This window comes from Pristiophorus japonicus, chromosome 20 (genome assembly GCF_044704955.1).
Source record: "Pristiophorus japonicus isolate sPriJap1 chromosome 20, sPriJap1.hap1, whole genome shotgun sequence".
Classification (NCBI taxonomy): Eukaryota; Metazoa; Chordata; class Chondrichthyes; family Pristiophoridae; genus Pristiophorus; species Pristiophorus japonicus.
This window is the reverse complement of record NC_091996.1, coordinates 66,317,917-66,340,872: the sequence shown is the minus strand read 5'-3', so window position 1 is coordinate 66,340,872 and position 22,956 is coordinate 66,317,917. Positions and strand designations below refer to the sequence as shown.

Sequence of the window (22,956 nt, the reverse complement as noted above, 5' to 3'; positions counted from 1 at the left end):
GGGCAGTGCGGTCCTGATGGTGCTGGTAGGCTGTAGATCTCCCTTGATGAGCTTGTATGTTTCAGTGATGACCTCCTAAGGCACGTGTTATCGGACAAGTTCAGGTATGATCGCTTTTCCCTGTAACTGCGTCGGGTGTAAGGGTGTAAGTGGTGAACCTGTGGAATTCTCTACCACAGAAAGTAGTTGAGGCCAATTCACTAAATATATTCAAAAGGGAGTTAGATGAAGTCCTTACTACTCGGGGGATCAAGGGGTATGACGAGAAAGCAGGAAGGGGGTACTAAAGTTTCATGTTCAGCCATGAACTCATTGAATGGCGGTGCAGGCTAGAAGGGCTGAATGGCCTGCTCCTGCACCTATTTTCTATGTTTCTATGTTTCTATGTAACTTCGATGGTATGAGACGTGAATTGGCTAGAATAGACTGGCGAGTGATATTAAAGGGTTGACGGTGGATAGGCAATGGCAAGCATTTAAAGATCACATGGATGAACTTCAACAATTGTACATCCCTGTCTGGAGTAAAAATAAAACGGGGAAGGTGGCTCAACCGTGGCTAAGAAGGGAAATTAAGGATAGTGTTAAATCCAAGGAAGAGGCGTATAAATTGGCCAGAAAAAGCAGCAAACCTGAGAACTGGGAGAATTTTGTAATACAGCAGGGGAGGACAAAGGGTTTAATTAGGAGGGGGAAAATAGAGTATGAGAGGAAGCTTGCTGGGAACATAAACACTGACTGCAAAAGCTTCTATAAATATGTGAAGAGAAAAAGATTAGTGAAAACAAACGTAGGTCCCCTGCAGTCAGATTCAGGTGACTTTATAATGGGGAACAAAGAAATGGTGGACCAGTTAAACAAGTACTTGGTTCTGTCTTCACGAAGGAAGACACAAATAACCTTCCGGAAATACTAGGGGACCGAGGGTCTAGTGAGAAGGAGGAACTGAAGGAAATCCTTATTAGGCGGGAAATGGTGTTAGGGAAATTGATGGGATTGAAGGCCGATAAATCCCCGGGGCCTGATAGTCTGCATCCCTGAGTACTTAAGGAAGTGGCCTAGAAATAGTGGATACATTGGTGATAATTTTCCAACAGTCTATCGACTCTGGATCGGTTCCTATGGACTGGAGGGTAGCTAATGTAACACCACTTTTTAAGAAAGGAGGGAGAGAGAAAACGGGTAATTATAGACAGGTTTGTCTGACATCAGTAGTGGGGAAAATGTTGGAATCAATTATTAAAGATGAAATAGCAACACATTTGGAAAGCAGTGTCAGGATCAGTCCAAGTCAGCATGGATTTATGAAAGGGAAATCTTGCTTGACAAATCTTCTAGAATTTTTTGAGGATGTAACTGGTAGAGTGGACAAGGGAGAACTAGTGGATGTGGTGTATTTGGACTTTCAAAAGGCTTTTGACAAGGTCCCACACAAGAGATTGGTGTGCAAAATTAAAGCGCATGGTATTGGGGGTATTTATAGAAGCTTTTGCAGTCAGTATTTATGTTCCCAGCAAGCTTCCTCTCATACTCTATTTTCCCCCTCCTAATTAAACCCTTTGTCCTCCTCTGCTGTATTACAAAATTCTCCCAGTTCTCAGGTTTTCTGCTTTTTCTGGTTGGCAAACAGGAAGCAGAGAGCCAGGATAAATGGGTCCTTTTCAGAATGGCAGGCAGTGACTAGTGGGGTATCGCAGGGCTCAGTGCTGGGACCCCAGCTATTTACAATATACATTAATGATTTGGATGAGGGAATTGAGTGCAATATCTCCAAGTTTGCAGATGACACTAAGCTGGGTGGCAGTGTGAGCTGTGAGGAGGACACTAAAAGACTGCAGGGTGACTTGGACAGGTTAGGTGAGTGGGCAAGTGTGTGGCAGATGCAGTATAATGTGGATAAATGTGAGGTTATCCACTTTGGTGGCAAAAAAGCGAAGGCAGAATATTATCTGAATGGTGGCAGATTAGGAAAAGGGGTGGTGCAGCGAGACCTGGGTGTCATGGTACATCAGTCATTGAAAGTTGGCATGCAGGTACAACAGGTAGTGAAGAAGCAAATGGTATGTTGGCCTTCATAGCTAGGGGATTTGAGTATAGGAGCAGGGAGGTCTTACTGCAGTTGTACAGGGCCTTAGTGAAGACTCACCTGGAATATTGTGTTCAGTTTTGGTCTGCTAATCTGAGGGAGGGCGTTCTTGCTATTGAGAGAGTGCAACGAAGGTTCACCAGACTGATTCCCGGGATGGCACGACTGACATAAGAGGAGAGACTGGATCGACTGGGCCTGTATTCACTGGAGTTTAGAAGGATGAGAGGGGATCTCATAGAAACATATAAAATTCTGACGGGACTGGACAGGTTAGATGAAGGAAGAATGTTCCCGATGTTGGGGAAGTCCAGAACCAGGAGACATAGTCGAAGGATAAGGGGTAAGCCATTTAGGACTGAGATGAGGAGAAACTTCTTCACTCAGAGAGTTGTTAACCTGTGGAATTCCCTGCCGCAGAGAGTTGTTGATGCCAGTTCATTGGATATATTCAAGGGGGAGTTAGATATGGCCCTTACGGCTAAAGAGATCAAGGGGTATGGAGAGAAAGCAGGAAAGGGGTACTGAGGTGAATGATCAGCCATGATCTTATTGGATGGTGGTGCAGGCTTGAAGGGCCGAATGGTCTACTCCACCTATTTTGTATGTTTCTATGTTTCTCACCGCCGCCAGAGTAGAGTGCAACTCCTGATTTAACGCTGCAATCCCCTTTTCAGGCGGCAAAACTGAATTTCGCGGTTGGAGGCGGCAACTCCCGCCTGACGTTAAAATCTCCATTCAGACGGTGACACCGCCTCAAAAACAGCGTCACTGAATTTCGACTCCAAACACTCCCTCACATCAGTAGAATACAGTGCTGGAAATCACAGACACAAACATAAAGTGGATGGGGAGTGAGTGTGGCTGGAGAATATGTAAGCCTTTATTACAAAAGGATTGGAGTATAAAAATAAAGAAGGCTTACTACAATTATATCGGGCCTTGGTGAGACCGCACCTGGAGTATTTTGTACAGTTTTGTTCTTCTTACCTGAAGATATACTTGCCTTAGAGGGAGTGCAATGAAGGTTCACTGGACTGATTCCTGGAATGAGAGGGCTGTCCTGTGAGGAGCGATTGAGTAGACTAGGCCCATATCCCCTAGAGTTTAGAAGAATGAGAGGTGATCTCATTCTTAATGGGTTTGACAGGGTAGATTCTGAGAGGATGTTTCCCCTGGCTGGAGAGTCTAGAACTAGGGGTCACAGTCTCAGAATAAGAGGTCGGCCGTTTAGGACTGAGATGAGGAGAAATTTCTTCACTCATAGGGCTGTGAATCTTTGGAAATGTCTACCTCAGAGGGCACTGGATGCTCAGTCGTTGAATATATTCAAGACAGAGATCGATAGATTTTTGAGCACTGAGGGAACGAAGGGATATGGGGATAGTGCAGGAAAGTGGAGTTGAGGTAGAAGATCAGCCACAATCTTACTCAATGGTGGAACAGGCTCATAGGGCCGAGTGGCCTACTCCTGCTCCTATTTCTTATGTTCTTATTATGAATAAGGGGGCACCAGCACACTCCACTGGCGACTGGTTACAGAGAAAACAGCTGGCTGGGGGGTCCAAGTGGAAACTGGGAGTTTCACTGCTGTGTCCCTGTCCAAGAGAATCTCAGGATACCAGTATAATGAGGAGGTCCCTAATGTCGGAGCTGTGATCAGCTTTGGACCTTCTGTTGAGCTGTTGGGGCCAGTGTTTGGGTTGCTGTTTAAGCTACAGGTTGGTGAATCCCGTCGCGGGGCTTTCTGCCCAGGAACCTGAAGCAGCTGGCTTGTACCTGGTGTCGTTCTGCATCTGGTGCTTTGCATATTCCATGGCGCCACTGAGGTAAGAGCCATTCCAAAGAGCAATATAGAAGTGGTGATAGAAGGTGAGCGAGGCCTGCAGTGGAACCGATTTAATCTCTATCAGCACGGAAGAAGCTCCTGTTGAGAGACGAGAGATGGGTTTAATGTGCAGCAGCTGAGGGTTCCTGCCCACATTCACTGAATGGCTTATCAGAGGATGTGATGATAAGCACCAGACATCAAAAGGTCTCTCAGCTTGTCGAGGCCCCCTCCCAGCGGGCACAGACCACCACCTGCCCTGTCCTGTACTCCACTTGGCCCGTTTACTCTCCTGAGGGAACGTTCTGTATAAACACCCCTTGCTCACCCAGGAACAATGGAGTAACACAGCACAATATTCATACACCCTCAGCCTGATTATTTAGGATGGCCATCCTGCACAGAGATACTCTCCTAGTAACAGCCAGCGTCGCCATGGCACCTTGCCAAAAATGCGGAGGGACGGAACCTTGGCCCGCCTCGTCCCAGGGACAGGATCACTGAGGTATTGGGGGCAGGCGCCCATGGCTGTTGGTGGTGAAGCAGGAATACAACCCCCCCCGCCGCCCCACCACCCACAGAGTCTCAGAGCTGCCGCTCCAAGGGGCAGACATGAGCCAGAGTCAGGCTGAAGATCTCAGATGCCATGACCTTTCACCTATTGCAGGCCTCGGGGGGGGGGGGGGGGGGGTCAAATTGCAGTTGGCACTGTGGGGGGGGGGGGGGGGCAAAGTGCAGCCCAGAACAGCACTATTCCTGCTTTCTGCAGACCAGGTATCACTGGGCCTAGTGGTGATGTATCTAGTGGGATTCCTGAGGTGGTCCAGAATTGCCCCCTGCCCCCTTGGGACATGGGTGGGCGGGAGGGTGGCGGGGGGCAGAAACACCTGCTTCAACCTCCACCCGGTGCTTAACTTGCTGTCACTTGAGCAATTGGGTGGAAACCTGGCGGATCTGAGTACCGTCCCATGTCTCCACCTTTATAGAATCTTACAGGACAGAAGGAGGCCATTCGGCCCATTGAGCCTGTGTCGGCTCTTTTAAAAAGCTTTATAATTTGTCCCCCTGCACTTTCCCCATAGCCCTGTAAATGTTTACCTTTTAAAGTATTTATCCAATTCCCTTTTAAAAGTTACCACTGAAGCTGTTTCTAACCACCTTTCCATTAGCATGGGGCAGGAGGGCACAGCCCATTCGCCAGGCACATCTCTGGCAGCTGCTTTCCCCTCTCTTATGTGAAGTGAGTTTGTAAGAAACAAATTTCTAAAAGGCCAAATCATAGAATATTCAAGATGATATCCCCCTGGTAAAAATAGGGGATCCTCGGTGAAAACCAGCCAGTCCACATCCAAAACATCAAATCCTCTCTTCTATCCACCCAGGCTGCCTGACCTGCTGAATGCAATTGGAAGTTTCTGTTTCTGTTCTATACAGATGGCTACAGTCTGGTGTGGGCATTTTGTCCAACAAAGGGCCCAGCTCATGGCCTGCTCTGGAGAACCCACTGCCGGCTGAGGTCTGCTATCAGTTTAATAACTTTACCAAGGCTTTCTCTGGAAGCAAATCTAATCATATATGAATGCAATGAGTTAGCACAAAGCCATACAATGCAAAAGGTCTCACAGTTGAATCCTAGTCTATGCCAGGCAGCAATTGGCATTTAGAGATGGAGGACAGAATCAGACTCGCTCCCCATAATTGAATAGCTTGCAGACACACACATCAACAGTACAATGTAAGGGACACATTCTTGGACAAAGTAATGGAGTGCTGTCAGTGCCTGTGGCGATGTATCTCAGTAAGGTGTCAGCATCCATGGAACTGTACCCCAGTAAGGAGTCAGGGTGTGTGGAACTGTACCCCAGTAAGCAGGCAGGGTCTGTGGAACTGTATCCCAGTAAGGAATCGGTGTCTGTGGAACTGTACCCCAGTAAGCAGTCAGGGTCTGTGGAACTGTACCCCAGTAAGGAGTCAGGGTGTGTGGAACTGTACCCCAGTAAGCAGGCAGGTCCTGTGGAACTGTACCCTAGTAAGCAGTCAGTGCCTATGGAACTGTACCCCAGTAATGAATCAGCGTCTGTGGAACAGTACCCCAGTAAGCAATCAGGATCTGTGGAACTGTACCCCAGTAAGCAGTTAGGGTGTGTGGAACTGTACCCCAGTAAGGAATCAGCGTCTCTGGAAATGTACCCCAGTAAGGAGTCAGAGTGTGTGGAACTGTACCCCAGTAAGCAGTCAGTGCCTATGGAACTGTACTCCAGTATGCAGTTAGGGTCTGTGGAACTGTACCCCAGTAGGGAATCAGCATTTATTACCTCAGTAAGCAGTCAACACCCCCTCATATTGTACCCCAGTAAGATACCAGCACCATCAAATGCAGTTGAGCCCTTTTTGCAGCACCACATTAGTTCTTGAAGTTACTCAAAGTGCCTGCAGCAAAAAGTGATTATTCCCAACCCAGAACCATGAATGTACAAAGAACTCACCGAAGTTGGCGCCAGGCTTTTAAGAGTTAATTGAAGTAGTGAGGCGTACACTGAGCCAGGGCTATTTGTGTAATCAGTGTCATTTGTTGAGCTAGCCTCAGCCCACTCAGGCCTTGGGCTTTGCTTCATTGGTTGCTGAGAGGGGCCTTCTTGTAACCGCTTGCTGCGATTTGCTGAGAGGCCTGTTATCTCTAATCCAGAGTAGAAGTATGTTGCTTATCTGGCACACAGCACCGATAGGTACAGGGCCTTTGAGTCACAGCTACAGGGTGGCACCTACATTACAAGGACAGCTAATGCACAGACTGGCAGCAGTCTCTTGGTGAATCGAAATTGAGATCATTTGATCAGGAGAAGGCCAGCAAGGATGGCAGAGGCTATCGGCTCTGAAGGTGCGGTTCACTGTGAGTCCTCAAGGTTTGGCATTAAGGCAGTAACCCAGAGAAGCTACCCAGCATCGCAGGCAAGTATTGGGCCTCTCGCTGAGCTCGATACTGTGGCCAGGCTGCAGGGAGAGGCTGCAAATGCAAAAGACTATGATCGGCCAAGGAACTCCGAGGTCCCAAGACGAGAGATTGGCATGAGAAGGGCTGAGCAAGCAGCAGCTTTTACCCATCACCCAAATCATGAGGAAGAAGCAAATATGGAAGCTAATATCACAGAGAGTCAAGGGAACAGAGATTTTTACAATGATGTGACTACTGTTCCCTTACCGGAAGCAAGGAGCATCAACCTACACGCAAGAGAGGCTCTGGTAACCCTTCAGGAGGAGAATGAATCTAATGATGAAGGACAGGGGTGCAGATCGTTCAAGGAATGGACTCATATAAAGGGGACTGAGAGACAATCAGTGAATTCAGAGCAACCAAACCCTCCTCTGGAGCAGGAAATCAAGGAGAGGCTCCCGATACCCAGCCCAGGCCCTGAGGTCATGACCCCGACCACCACGGTATGTGCCACCATCCACGCCAAGGAGAGTGGCTTCCAAGGGAATGAGAAAGCACAGTGCATCTGTGAGAGTGCAGGGGATAGTGACAATGCTATTAAGAGAGGGATGCAAGGACCTTTACAAACTCTGCAGATAGCATCCGAAGCTTCATTGATTGTTACTATTACTGTTCCCCCTGGGCTGGGTAGCCGTACAGTGCCTCGACAGAAACAATCTGACGGGGAAGGCACACCAACTGGGATATCATTAGGAGCCAATGGGGCAGAGAGCTGCTGTCCTTCCCAGTACAATCCTTCGATAAATGCGATAGGAAGGCTAGGAATGAGCGGAGGAGGCTCAAGAGAGTCTGTGCTGGACCCCGGCGATGTACTCCTGCTGTCTGCTACAGGCAAAGCTTGGACAGGGCACACAGGAGTTGACGCCAAGGCTTCCTTGGCTGGAGACGTGGGCCTTGCAAGTGGAGGAGGTCAGGCTGAGGCCTACGCAACAGGAAGTGAACCCGGGAAAAGGAAAGATGAGCGCAATCGGCCTGTGCTGTGTCACAATGTGTCTGAGAGTGCGGGAGTTGATGCCTCAACAGGCAGTATGGAGCAGGAATGCCCTGTCTGTACTGAGCTGTATGACTGTGACGCTCACAAGCAAGCCTTGCTGAACTGTAACCACAGCTTCTGTGACAGCTGCGTAAAGAGCATTATGGAGAAAGCAGGTGCGAGCAGCGCCAGCCAGATCCGCTGCCCCGTCTGTCGCCAGAGGACCCCGATGCCCGAGTGGGAGATTCGACAGCTTCAGGAAGAGATGACATTCTTGAACCGGGTGGTGGCTGGCAGACCAGGCGTGGTGCCCACGCATCCTGCCCCACAAGGGGGGCCATGCGAGCGGCTGGAGCAGGCTTTCCGCCAGCGGCTGCTGACCACACGGAGCTGTGGCTATTTGCCGTGTCTGCGTTACCCGCTGTGGATGGTGAACGCACTGGCACGGTGCGACCAGACATGCCCGTGCTGCTACCTTTGCTCCATCCTCCTCCTGTACGGGCTGGAACTGCTGTGCCTCTCTCTCATCTTCATCCCCGTCATCATCCTCATACTACTCTTCACATTGCTGGACAAGGAGTGAGGCAGTGGGGTCATTGGGTCACGCACCCTCCTATGCTGTACTTAACGTCTGTGTATGAAAGTGGCGTAGCACTAATCCCCAATACCTGCAAATCAATGCTACAGCTGGGTTAGAGGTTGGAAACCACAGGTGGTGGAGTATGGGTTGGAAGGAGGACCAGGCAGCTCGGTTCAGGGATGGGGAAGAGGCGGTTGGATTAAAGGTTACAGGGAGCAGGGGCCAGTTGGTTTAAGGGTTGGACTGGGTAGGAGCTGGATGGGCTATGGGAATGGAGTGTGTAGGAGTCGAATGGGTTAGGGTAATAGAGTGGGTAGGAGCTGGATGGGTTAGGGGTTGGAGTGGGTAGGAGCTGGATGGGTTAGGGGTTGGAGTGGGTAGGAACCGATTAGGTTAGAGATGCATAACAAAGCATGATCAAGCCATTGTTTTAGCACTATCCAAATAAATAATTCAAACACTACTCTTTTAAAACATTTCTTTATTGCTGCTTGTGTGAGGTTCGACAGTTAATCGGTGTTATCAATGTAGTTGTAGGGTGGTGGACAAAATGCAGCCCACCAATGGATTCCATCCGGCCCGCCAAGGCCTGGCTTCGAGGCCAAACATCCGCCGCACCTGAACCTAGCCTGACCCTGCCCCATGATGTCTGGAGGCGGGTCATTGTCTCCGAGGCAGCAGGGGAGTCTAGCAATGGGCCTTCGAGACAGGAGGTGAAGATACGGAGACGGGCGGCTGAAGTGGGCAGAAGGCGGCCAGGATCGTCAATCACAGTGCACTCTAATTTTAGTCAAAACATGTAAGCTCTTTCTCACTGGGGTGTCTCAATGCTTTACTTTTGCATCTCTCTAAATGAAGGCATTGCTGCAAAAGTGGTGATGCAGTTCCAATGTTGGGTCCCCTCTGATTCTGGAGCATATGGATTGAAACTCCAGTGTAGTGTCCAGCCGAGTTTAAAAAGTGCTGAGGGATTCTGTTTACCCGGGCATGGGATAAACTGAAGGAGAAGGATTATTTTTAATGCTTTGAGAGTTTGGGAGCTCCTGCCCACTCTCAAAACATTTTAGCTTTAATTTATGGCAGCAGAGCCATGCATATACGTGTAACCATGCCTGCACGCATCGCTCATGGCAGCACAAATGTTGACTTGAGCCATGCACAGTCCACGGTCGGACTCCGATGCTCCCAGTGCAACTATCAATCCCAGACCAGTAATGTAGTAAAACTGCATTTCTCACTCTATGAAGGTGAACAGAATTTCAGACAGATTAACTTTGCAAGACTTTCTGGGAGTTTGGGACTTTTTACTTTATTAGGAACACATCAGCTATAGTTTCAGCATCATTTGTTTCTGTGACCTACCAACGTGAGTGCCATTTTAACTGCTCAGTGTGATATTAATCACTGTCACTCAGAGAGTGCCAATTTTAGTGAAAGCACAAGTCTGTGGTATATACTGGGCCACGCCCCCCCACTCCCTGGGAGGGCCTTTAACCGACGGCAGTGCAGTCCCTGCACCGATGGAGTGTGGTGGGTGCTGCAGTGGGGAGGGTGCAGGACTGTTCCCACCCCCCACCCCCCCAGCGCAGGCCCGTTTCCCACTCCCCACTCCTCCCCCCCCCCCCACCCCCCCCCAGGTCTGTCCCCACCTCCCCCAGCCCAGGTACGTCCCGTCCTCCTCACAAGCCCGTTCCACCCCTCCCCAGCCCAGGCCTGTTCTCCCCCACCCTCCCCCCCCCCCCCCAGGTCTGTCCTCGCTCCCCCCAGCCCAGGTCCGTCCCATCCTCCCCACAAGCCCGTTCCACCCCTCCCCAGCCCAGGCCTGTTCTCCCCCACCCTCCCCCCCCCACCCCCCCCCAGGTCTGTCCTCGCTCCCCCCAGCTCAGGTCCGTCCCATCCTCCCCACAAGCCCGTTCCACCACCACCCCCAGCCCAGGGCCTGTTCCCCCCCACCCTCCCCCCCCCCCCAGGTCTGTCCTGGCTCCCCCCAGCCCAGGTCTGTCCCGTCCTCCCCACAAACCCGTTCCACCACCACCCCCAGCCCAGGCCTGTTCTCCCCCACCCACCCAGCCCAGGCCCGTTCCCACCCCCAGCCTATGCCCATTTCTCCCCTGCTCACCAGCCCACGCCCGTCTCCCCGAGCCCATGCCCATTCCCCCCGATCCCCCCAGCCCAGGTCCGTCCTGCTCCCCCCCATAGGCCTGTTCCCGCCCCCCCCCAGCCCAGGTCCGTCCTGTCCCCCCCAAAGGCCTGTTCCCCCCCCCCCCACCCCCCCAGTCCAGCAGTCAGTCTTAAGATTATATGCACAAGGGTTTGGCCTTCTCGGTGCTTTAGTGAGTAAGGTGGTCACTCGGTGTAGCACTGAGCCGCACAGACCACGAGGTTTCGCGGCTCGATCCCCAGTCTGTGCTGAGGTAACTGCGTCTCACTGCCCTTGGGTTGTGGAGAAGGAAGAGGTCCGTCAGGGGTCCTGTTCCGGATCACTCTCCTGCTGGAAAGTGTGTGAATGCTGGGTGAAGATGGGTCGGGATTGGACGTGAAACTCTGTTTGAATAACCTAATGACACTCACCGTTACGGCTGAGGACTGGTACCCATGGAACCCGGGGCCCAGCCTTCAGCAGAGGAGCGGAGAAATGGAGCACCTTCAGGAACAAACACGAGGCAACACATAACTCTAATCCAGCTGGGCGTGTCACATCCATATGGGATCTGGTGGCCTCTGAGAGCCAGGTTGCCCGACTGGATGGGGCGGGGGGGGGGGGGGGCATGGTGGAATGTTTATTACAGCCACCAACAACCTGCCAAAACTGTATTGAATAATACTGCGCTGCTCCCCATGTGCCCACAGCACTTCCTGTGGAGCTGTAAGGAGCCAAGTCTATCCCCGCAGGATCGGGGCACTCTCAGGCTAGCATTGCCACACCAGCTAGAACACCAGAAAGACAATGGTGCACAGGGGTTGTTTTAAAGTCAGGGCTCTGGCCACTGGACTGGTTCCCATGGCTGAGCCAGATAGCTCAGTGGAGCTCAGATGGCCATCCACGTACAATGGCTACTGTCGTGAACGGTGCCACTACCTCTCAAGGCCTCTGCAGAATCCACTTCCATTGGCTGATCCTGGACTCTCTGCCTTAACTCAGGGCAAATGGCTGCAGCCCCGACCCCTCGGGTAGCGCGGCTAGTGCCTCTCGTAAGGGAGCGCAGTTCTTACCTCAAGAGTTCACACAGCCCTGCAATCAGGGAGGGTCTCTGGACCGCTGGCCTCGTGTTGTCCTGGTGGAGCTCGGACAGCCTGTCATGTCCTCGGATCGTGCCACTCTGTGTCTCCGCTGCACCAGTGCCCAGCCAGCAGCAGGTGTGGCACTGGATGATTGTCCCGTCCTGCCCGAGGGGGGCATAGAGAGTGAGGCTGCCACAGGCTGGGCAGGCAGGGGCGTCAGGATCCACAAACCTCAAGATGCTCAAGGCCTGACTGTGCGGGCTGGTCTGGGGAGGCAGGGAGACCCTGGTGCTGATGGGTAGGTTCTGTACCCCACCAGCATCTGCCACATCATTGGCCTCTCTGCACATGGGGCAAACGATGCGGAACCCGCTGAACCCCACCAGTTTCTCAAGGCAGCCCTCGCAGAACGTGTGCAGGCACTGGGGGAGAATGCGAGGCCTTCTCTCAGCCTCCAGGCTATAGTCCTCCAGGCACACACTGCAGCGAATGGCCTCAGAAGGCTGCATCTTTTGCTAATTCCCTGGTGCTCTCTCTCTCCTTCATCTGCTTTTAGAACACAGTCACCTGATCCTCCAGTTTCTGTAGAGAGGCCTATTCATCACCCATCCGCAGGCTTCCCATTTCCCAGCGACTGCAACACCTTAAAGAACAGGAGTCAAGGCCATTAGGAAGTTAGCTGAGAATCTGCAACCGACGATTAGAAGGTCTTGAGCGGATAACCTCTGTGAAAGTCAGCGGGTGCTCTGTGCTATTTTCAAGCTATCACCATGTTTGACAGAGTGAGAGAGCGAGCCGATCCAGGTTCATAGGTAAATTGAGAATGTAACTGTTCTGCAGCACACGTACATTATGGTAAAAAAATACTCCAGACTTGTTCTACCTGTGTAGTGGAAGACACGGTGTAATTTCAACCCAGTTTCCTGTGCATTTCCACCTACGCCTGGAGGCTGCTTTGTCAGACTGTCAGTGCTGTGAGTCTCCCGGTCTGGGCATGCTCCCTGAGATTGGCAGCTTACTGTCAGTTCCCTAGCTGCTAAGCAATGTTAAATATTTAACTGCAAACAGTGTGTGAACAGGAAGAGGTTAAGGGTTACCCTTTTTGATGTGGTGTGTTTCAGCATGTGTCTGGCAGGCAGAGCGGACTGTGACTGGGATCGGTTCTCTGTCCTTGGCACCTCTTAACATGGCTGTGAAGACCAGGGAAAGTTCAGCATTGAGAACTGTGAACAGAGAGGGAGCAGGCTCCCCTTAAACATGGAGCCCAGTGGCTATTTCTGAAGCATGAGAAAGTTTTCACCCAAACGAGTGCGTTGGGAGGTCTGCCTCTTTATTATCTAACATGAATAGACTCGTACATTTACACCCATTTCTCTTGTGCCTTTTCCTACATGTTTTAGTTTTGACTAATCCTCACCGATTCTGTTTACTTTGTCTGTACAACATCTCTTCTCTCAATATATTAACACCCATTTTCCTGCAGACGCACAAACTTAGCTACATGCCAAAGGGAATGGAAAAATGCAGGGTATGCTTTGACATGGCGCCATAAAACACCCGTCAACCAGTCCTTGTGACAGACTGCTGAAGTGGGCAGTTGCGGGAGAATGTGTTCAGTATATTTACTGTGTAATCACACATAGTGCTGAGAGTTGATTGGCTTGTGAGACAGTTCCATTTTGAAATGATTATCATGGGTCGTTGATCCCACCTTCCTCCATTTTCACAATCCCAACAATATGCAATCCAAACATTGTATAATCTCAAAAGTCTTACAATACCCAAATTCCATCAATCGCTACAGTTTTACTACAATCTCAAATCCGACAATCCCAACAATATGCCAGTTCCAAGATTCTATCTTGTGAGTCGAGACCCCGATTGTATAATTTATTGAGCTTCTAGATCTGTTCTTAATCTATCCCACTTAGCACGTAGGAAGTGCCACCAGGCACGATGGAGGGTGTCTTCAGTGTGAAGACGGGACATGGTCTCCACGCTGGCCACTCCTACCAATACTGTCATGTACTGACGAATCGGTGACAGGTAGATTGGTGAGGACAAGGTCAAGTAGGTTATTCCCTCGTGTTGGTCTCACCCCAACTGCTGCAAGCCCTATATCTTTCGGGTCTCGGCCAGCTCGGTCACTGATGTTACAACTGAGCCACGAGGCATATAAGATAGCGAACTGTATCGGTCAAGAACATTACTTTAAGTTACATTGTGGCAATATATATTAATGGTTTAGATGATGGAATTGAGTGTAATATCTCCAAGTTTGTAGATGACACTAAACTGGGTGGCGGTGTGAGCTGTGAGGAGGATGCTAAGAGGCTGCAGGGTGACTTGGACAGGTTAGGTGAGTGGGCAAATGCATGGCAGATGCAGTATAATGTGGATAAATATGAGGTTATCCACTATGGGGGCAAAAACACGAAGGCAGAATCTTATCTGAATGGTGGCAGATTAGGAAAAATGGAGGTGCAGCGAGACCTGGATGTCATGGTTCATCAGTCATTGAAAGTTGGCATGCAGGTACAGCAGGCGGTGAAGAAGGCAAATGGTATGTTGGCCTTCATAGCAAGGGGATTTGAATATAGGAGCAGGGGGGGTCTTACTGCAATTGTACAGTGCCTTGGTGAGGCCCCACCTGGAATATTATGTTCAGTTTTGGTCTCCTAGTCTGAGGAAGGACGTTCTTGCTATTGAGGGAAGGTCCGCCAGACTGATTCCAGGGATGGCTGGACTAACATACTAACATATGAGGAGAGACTGGATCAACTGGGCCTTTATACACTGGAGTTTAGAAGGATGAGAGGGGATCTCATAGAAACATATAAGATTCTGACGGGACTGGACAGGTTAGATGCGGGAAGAATGTTCCCGATGTTGGGGAAGTCCAAAACCAGGGGACACAGTCTTAGGATAAGGGGCAGGCCATTTAGGACTGAGATGAGGAGAAACTTCTTCACTCAGAGAGTTGTTAACCTGTGGAATTCCCTGCCGCAGAGTTGTTGATGCCAGTTCATTGGATATATTCAAGGGGGAGTTAGATATGGCCCTTACGGCTAAAGGGATCAATGGAGAGAAAGCAGGAAAGGGGTACTGAAGGAATGATCAGCCATGATCTTATTGAATGGTGGTACAGACTCAAAGGGCCGAATGGCCTACTCCTGCACCTATTTTCTATGTTTCTATGTGGCAGAACGAAAGGTGGATATGGGATCAAGCTAACAAAAGGCACAATTTAGGACTGATGTCAGGAAATTCCTCTTCATACAACAAGTAACTAAGATGAGAAAAGAATTCAGGAAAGCACCATTCCTGGAATTGTTTCAGAAATAGTCAGATGTTGTGACTGTAATAGAGCTCCCCCTAGGGACTACTGATGTACTGCAACTACTGATGTAATTAATAAAGGATCATGTGGCAAGGTCACATCATGACAGTTTCTGTTAAGAGCCATCTTGTGTGTGTGTGCTTCTTAGTGATGCTGTAAGAATATCATCATCATCATCATAGGCAGTCCCTTGATATCGAGGAAGACTTGCTTCCACTATAAAAGTGTCAGAATATATAACATTGGCGACGAAGAATAGGATTTCTGGATTCTCTAACTGAAATTTTTGTTGGTGGATGTTCCTGCCAAACAACAGAGACTTTGAGAGGTTCTTTGTTTTGCAGAATAACTAAAAATCCAAATTAAATTACAAGCACACTTGGCTGAACTGTCAACATTGCCAGAGTCCAGATGGCCATGCCTATGGGAATAATAGGACACTTGGGTGAGTTCCATCATGACCTTGAGACATTCGGAGCTTATGTGGAGTGGCCAGAAATATATTTCACCGCGAATAGTATCGTCGAAGTTCCCGATGATGAAAACCGTAGTTTTAGAAAGAAAACGGGCTATTTTCTTGACTGAAGCAGGTCCCAAGGTATATGAAACCCTGAAAAATGTGCTTGTTCCCATCAAGCCAAAGGACATGCCACTGATGGAGATTCTAACCAATAGCACTACAGTCCTGAGCCCCTGGAAATTGCTGAAAGTTATTGTTTTGGAACACTAATCAGTTGAATGATGAGAGTAATGAAGATATGTGGCCCTCGCACATAATTGGTCAAAATGTTTGATCATGGAAAGGTTAGATTTGTTCACATTGATCATATTTTACCTACCAATGTAGAAGGAGTTGAAAGTTGGATTGATTAAATTATTTCTGATGTGTCAGATAGTCTTGTTACAAGTAGAGTACCAGTAGAAAACCCTACATCAGATGTATAAAAACAAGTCCAAGAAAAAGTCAGAATTTAAGTCTGAGTCCAAGTCAGGCAGACAAACAGTCTGAAGTTGTAGGGAGTCCAAATGTAGATCAAGGGTTGCCCTTGGAGAAAAACTTTCCTCAGGCTCAGCCTAGGATGAGTCTAAGTTCAACACCAAGTATGGAAAGTTCTGTTCAAGAGCGAAGGTATTCTCTTCGAAACATAAAACCAGTGGTTAAGTTTGATTTGTAAATATGGAAAAATCAGTCCATATCTTTTGTTGTGTATACCATGCAAGTTATGTATAATGATTATTTTGTTATTATTACTTCTTCAATAAGGCGGGTGAAGTGTAATAGAGCTCCCCTTAGTGAACTACTGCTCCACCTAGTGGACTACTGATGTACTGCAACTACTGATGTAATTAATAAAAGATCATGTGGCAAGGTCACATGTTGACAGTTTCGGTTAAGAGCCATCTTGTGTGTGTGCGCTTCTTACTGATGTTGTAAAAATATATCACAGTGACTATATGTTTTTTCCAGATGGATGAGCTACAATGGGCTAAAACATAGCTAGACGACAGTTAGATTACTGTCCAAAACATTGGCTAGGCCACAGTTAGATTACTGTCCAAAACATAGGCTAGGCCACAGTTAAATTACTGTCCAAAACATAGGCTAGGCCACAGTTAAATTACTGTCCAAAACATAGGCTAGGCCACAGTTAAATTACTGTATGCAGCACAGGGTGCCCATTATAGAGATCAGCGATTTTAAACCGTCACCTTCACCCCACAACCCCGCTTTCACCATCCTTCACCCACTTGAGGCTACTACCATTGGCCATTTTTTATGACGTTATTATATGGCTGCTATTCATTTAGTAGTCAGGGTTGCTATTTATTTAGAGTAAGGGTTATTCCTGGGTGGGGGGGGGGACGGTGATCTCCTGTACGCTTGCTGTTTCTTTGGTGGAAGAGCTCCTGAAAATGGCATGAATGGTGTTAACTGGTGATACGGAGGGAATGAGTGAGCGATTGAGTGACTCGGACAGAATGATGGATATAGTAGCCCAGAGTCTGGATTCACTCACCCCACTGCCGTTAGCCTTAATGGCTTTACGATGGCCTCTTTGAAGAGATTCATGGGGCTTGTAAGTTTAGGACTCTCGTCCTATCAGGCTCTACTCCCTCCTGTTATGTACCACCTTGTCCTGTTAGTTGAGAAATAATCTTGAGATGTTGGGAATCTTAAGAGCACATGCAGAACTAATAATTATCTGCAGGACACTGGGGTTCCTACAGAGATCTGAAGCCTCCTTTGAGCCCAGTTCATCTCGATGTGGGCTGGCAGTGCCCCGCACACTAGTGTATAAGGCTTATTGTAATCCATAAATGATGCAGTTATTGTGGGCTCCCCATTAATGTGGATGGAGCACTGAGGCAGCACTCCAGTTGCTGAGTGCCATTTCCAACAGGCGATGAATGGGGGAAGCCTGTTTCAAGAGTCATGCAGGGTGGACATTAATTTGGAATATGGCCATCTCACTAGTGCCTCCACCCCTTTCTCTAGGCCTTAAACAGCCAGTTAGGCCATGCAAGTGTTTTACCTGCATCAACGAATGGTGGCTCTGTAAGGGCAGCCAGTGGCCTGCCATTGCTGCTGCTGCTGCCTAGCATTACTACCCTCTGACCTCTGTGCCGGTCCCAGCACATCACGTGCTGTGTGCTAGGAGCACCATTAAAATATTTAAATTTGCCCATTATTGAGCGAGGGAAGCTCATTATAGTATAGGTGCGATGAGCGGCCTGGCACCAGGATGGAAAGTTTGGCAGCATGGTAAGAGTTTCAATTGAATGTTGCAACTTGAATGTATGCCCTGCTGGAGTAGGGCCATGCACGGTGAGCAAGCTAAAAGCTGCAAAGTTATCCGAGTGCTTTGCATGGGACAGTGGTCAATGTGCAACAGGTTACGAGGGTGCACTTTGTGGCATGTGTTCTCTGCTCCTCTACTTACCCTGGCAATCTTACACTGACAGGCCTTACCCTGACAGGCCTTACCCTGGCAGTCTTACTCTGACAGGCCTGACTCTGGCAGGCCTTACCCTGACCCAGATGGGCCTTAACCTGATGGGCCTTACCCTGGCAGGCCTTACCCTGACACGGACAAGTCTTACTCTGTCAGGCCTTACTCTAGCAGTCTTACCCTGACAGGCCTTATCCTTACAGGCCTTATCCTGACAGGCCTTACCCTGGCAGTCTTACTCTTACAGGCCTTACTCTGACAGGCCTTACTCTGACAGTCTTACTCTGACAGGCCTTACCCTGACCCTGAAGGGCCTTACCCTGACGGGCCTTACCCTGTCAGTCTTACTCTGACAGGCCTTACCCTGACAGGCCTTATGCTGGCAGTCTTACTCTGACAGGCCTTACCCTGAACCAGATGGGCCTTAACCTGACGGGCCTTACCCTGACAGGCCGTACCCTGACAGGCCTTACCCTGACACTGACAGGTCTTACTCTGTCAGGCCTTACTCTAGCAGTCTTACTCTGTCAGGCCTTACCCTGACAGGCCTTATCCTGGCAGTCTTACTCTGACAGGCCTTACCCTGAGCCAGATGGGCCTTAACCTGACGGGCCTTACCCTGACAGGCCGTACCCTGACAGGCCTTACTCTGTCAGGCCTTACTCTAGCAGTCTTACTCTGTCAGGCCTTACCCTTGCAGTCTTACCCTGACAGGCCTTATCCTGGCAGTCTTACTGGCCTTACCCTGACAGTCTTACTTGACAGGCCTTACTCTGACAGGCCTTACTCTGGCAGGACTTGACAGTTTCCTCACCAGCTCGTATTTCCTCTTAGTGTTGGGGCATGTGCTCCTTTTCTCCTCCCAGACACATTCCACCACTCTCCTCCAGGGACGGTGCCCTGAAGTGGAGCATAGCAACCCTCCTTTTAATCACTTACTACAGCAGCATCTCTGCCGTTCCCAAATGACTTGTTTTTATTGCTGCTGTGCTCCAGATGTTGCCCAGGAATGATTTCCAGGCCTTCCATTATTTTGTGCTGATGAAGGAACTCTCACCTTCACATGGCTGCTGAAGCCCCCTAATGAGCGACATCAAACACTGGAAGTTTCCACAGATAGGGATGTGCAGAGCACAATTCTGAGCACAGTTTGGTAGGCAGTTCCCTCCTCCAGAGTGCCAATGACAAAAAATCATAACACCATTTCATAACTATAAGAGTTCTTCAGCAGGGTAAGTATTACTCATTGTGTAACTGTGAATTAGCAGTCATGCCTTCAGCTGCCTAGGCCGTAAGCTCTGGAATTCCCTCCATAAATCTCCGTCTCTCCACTTCGCTTTCCTCCTTTAAGATGCTCCTTAATACCTACCTCTTTGACCAGGCTTTTGGTCATCTGCCCTAACATCTCCTTATATGGCTCAGTGTCAAAACAATTTTTTTATAACACTCCTGTGAAGCACCTTGGGATGTTTTATTATGTTTAAGGTGCTTTATAAGTAGTTGTTGAAGTTCCTGCTTATTCAGCAGGGTTTAGATTAATAAGTGATGTATAATGTTGCTGTATGTTTGTTTGCGTTACAGTCTGTGTAACAGATGGTGCATGTCAAGTGCGGCAGCATGAATGGGGAATCTATTTCCAGTCGTTTCCTGTGTGCAGCAGTTTATCTTGTTTGAAGGATGCAAGGCAGCATCCTGTGTGCACTATGCTTTCAAATACACATCTTATACTGTGCAGAGAGACAGATAAACACACAGGCACACTGACACACAAACAACAGGAGCAATGACGCGCGCGCACACACACACACACACACACACAGACAATCGGCAAACAAGCATATGCATAGAAAGACTTGCACAGAGACATATACGAACACACACAGGTATATAGATACACAACTATAGATAGGCATACACACACGCATATACACTCAGACATACTCACATACACACACAGCTCTGACAGGTAATGGTGCTTTTTGTAGGAAGCTATTTTTTCCCCTGCATTCTTTTCAAATTCCCAAAATACATGAAAATGATTTATTATAAATACCAGACAGACATTATTCAAAGAGAATTAAGCTTTTAGAAACATAGAAATATAGAAATTTACAGCGCAGAAGGAGGCTATTTCGGCCCATTGTGTCCACACCGGCCGACAAAGAGCCACATGGCCCTCAGTCAGCAGCCCTGAAGGTTACTTATAAACCTATGAACAATGGCGGAAAAGTAAAGAGCATCCGGCCCAAACAGTCCGCCCCACACTACTGTGATATTCCATGCATCCCAACGTTTTACACTCCACCCCAACCAGTGCCATGTGATCTCCTGGGAGAGGCAAAAAAACAGATAAAAACCCAGACCAATTGCGGAAAAAAGTCTGGGAAAATTCCTTTTCGACCCATCCAGGCGATCAAAACTAGTCCAGGAGATCACTCTGGCCGCATTCGATTCCCTGCAGCACTTACCATCGTATCTGCACCAACCAACAAGAGGTTATCAAGTCTAATCCCAGTTACCAGCTCTAGGTCCATAACCCTGCAGGTTACGGCACTTCAAGTGCCCATCCAAGTACCTTTTAAATGTGGTGAGGGTTTCAGCCTCTACCACCCTTCCAGGCAGTGAGTTCCAGAACCCACAATCGTCTGCGTGAAGAAGCTTCCCCTCAAATCACCTCTAAACCTTCCACCAACCATTTTAAAACTATGCCCCCCTCGTAATTGATCCCTCCGCCAAGGGAAATAGGCCCTTGCTATCCATTATATCCAGGCCCCTCAAAATTTTATACACCTCAATGAGGTCTCCTCTCAGCCTCCTCTGTTCCAAGGAGAACAAACCCAGCCTATCCAATCTGTCCTCATAGCTAAGATTCTCCATTCCAGACAGCATCCTCATAAATCTCCTCTGCACCCTCTCCAGTGCAATCACGTCCTTCCTATAATACGGTGACCAGAACTACATGCAGTATTCCAGCTGTAGCCTAACCAGAGTATTATACTCCCTGCTCTTGTAGTCTATGCCTCAGCCAATAAAGGCAAGCATTCCATATGCCTTCTTAACCACCTTATCCACCTGGCCTGCTACTTTCAGGGATCTGTGGACAAGCACTCCAAGGTCCCTTTGTTCATCTACATTTCTAAGTCATCATCATAGGCAGTCCCTCGGAATCGAGGAAGACTTGCTTCCATTCTAAAAATGAGTTCTTAGGTGACTGAACAGTCCAATACGAGAACCACAGTCCCTGTCACATGGACAGATAGTTGTTGAGGGAAGGGGTGGGTGGGACCGGTTTGCCGCACGCGCTTTCCGCTGCCTGCGCTTGGTTTCTGCATGCTTTTCGGCGATGAGACTCGAGGTGCTCAGTGCCCTCCCGGATGCACTTCCTCCACTTAGGCCGGTCTTTGGCCAGGGACTCCCAGGTGTCAGTGGGGATGTTGCACTTTATCAGGGAGGCTTTGAGAGTGTCCTTGAAATGGTTCCTTTGCCCACCTTTGGTTCGTTTGACATGAAGGAGTTCCGAGTAGAACGCTTGCTTTGGGAGTTTCGTGTCAGGCATGCGAACAATGTGGCCTGCCCAGCGGAGCTGATTGAGCGTGGTCAGTACTTCAATGCTCGGGATGTTGGCCTAATGGAGGATGCTAACGTTGGTGCGTCTGTCCTCCCAGGGGATTTGCAGGATCTTGTGGAGATATCGTTAGTGGTATTTCTCTAGCGACTTGAGGTGTCTGCTGTACATGGTCCATGTCTCTGAGCCATACAGGTATTACTACAGCCCTGTAGACCATGAGCTTGGTGGCAGATTTGAGGGCCTGGTCTTCAAACACTCTTTTCCTCAGGCGGCACTGGAGGCAGTGTTGAAGCTCGTCGTCAATGTCTGCCCTTGTTGATAAGAGGCTCCCGAGGTATGGGAGGTTTCTAAGTGGCCTACGATTTAATGTGTATACCCTTTCCTTATTAGCGCTCCCCGAGTGCATTACCTCACACTTCTCCAAATTAAATTCCATTTGCCACTGCTCTGCCCACATGACCAGTAGATTGATATCCTCCTGCAGTCCATGACTCTCCTCTTCATTATCAACCACACAGCCAATTTTAGTGTCGTCTGAAAACTTCTTAATCATACCCCCTATATTCAAATCTAGATCAATGATGTATATCACAAAAAGTAAGGGACCCAGTCCTGAGCCCTGCGGAACCCCACTGGAAACATCCTTCCAGTCACAAAAACATCCATCAACCATTAATTACCCTTTGCTTCCTACCTCTAAGCCAATTATGGATCCAACTTGCCACTTTGCCCTGGATCCCATGTGCTTTTACTTTCGTGACCAGTCTGCCATGTGGGACCTTATCAAAAGCTTTGCTAAAGTCCATATACACTACATCGTATGCACTACCCTCATCGACCCTCCTGGTTACCTCCTCGAAAAATTCAATCAGGTTAGTCAAACATAATCTTCCCTTAACAAATCCGTGCTGACTGTCCCTGATTAATCCTTGCCTTGCTAAGTGTAGATTTATCCTGTCCTTCAGGAGTTTTTCCAATAATTTTCCCACCACTGAGGCTAGGCTGACAGGCCTGTAATTACTTGGCCTATCCCTTTCTCCCTTCTTAAATAAGGGTACCACATCAGCAAACCTCCGGCACCATGCCTAAATCCAAAGAGGACTGGAAAATGATGGTCAAGGCCTCTGCTATTTCCTCTTTTACTTCGCTCAACAACCTGGGTGGTGACTTCTCCACTTTCAAAGCTGCTGAACCCCTTAATACCGCCTCTCGCGCTATGTTTATTTCATCCAGAATATCACACTCCTCCTCGATAGCAGTATCTGCATTGCCCCTTTCCTTTGTGAAAACAGACACAAAGTATTCATTAAGAATCATATCTACATCTTCCGCCTCTACACAGAGATTACCCTCATGGTCTCTAATAGGCCCTACCCTTTCTTTAGTTATCCTCCTTCTTTTAATATATTTATTGAAC

The 22,956-nt window shown here is 48.8% G+C and overlaps 1 protein-coding gene across 1 annotated transcript in view; it reads right to left on the bottom strand.

The window, feature by feature from the left end:
- LOC139232754 (tetratricopeptide repeat protein 28-like) overlaps positions 1 to 22,956 on the bottom strand; it is a 428,802-nt gene that overhangs the window by 85,396 nt on the left and 320,450 nt on the right. Inside the window, exon 16 of the mRNA XM_070863256.1 lies at positions 3,865 to 4,012. Coding sequence (XP_070719357.1) covers positions 3,865 to 4,012 — 148 coding nt within the window. The remainder of the gene's footprint in view (positions 1 to 3,864; positions 4,013 to 22,956) is intronic.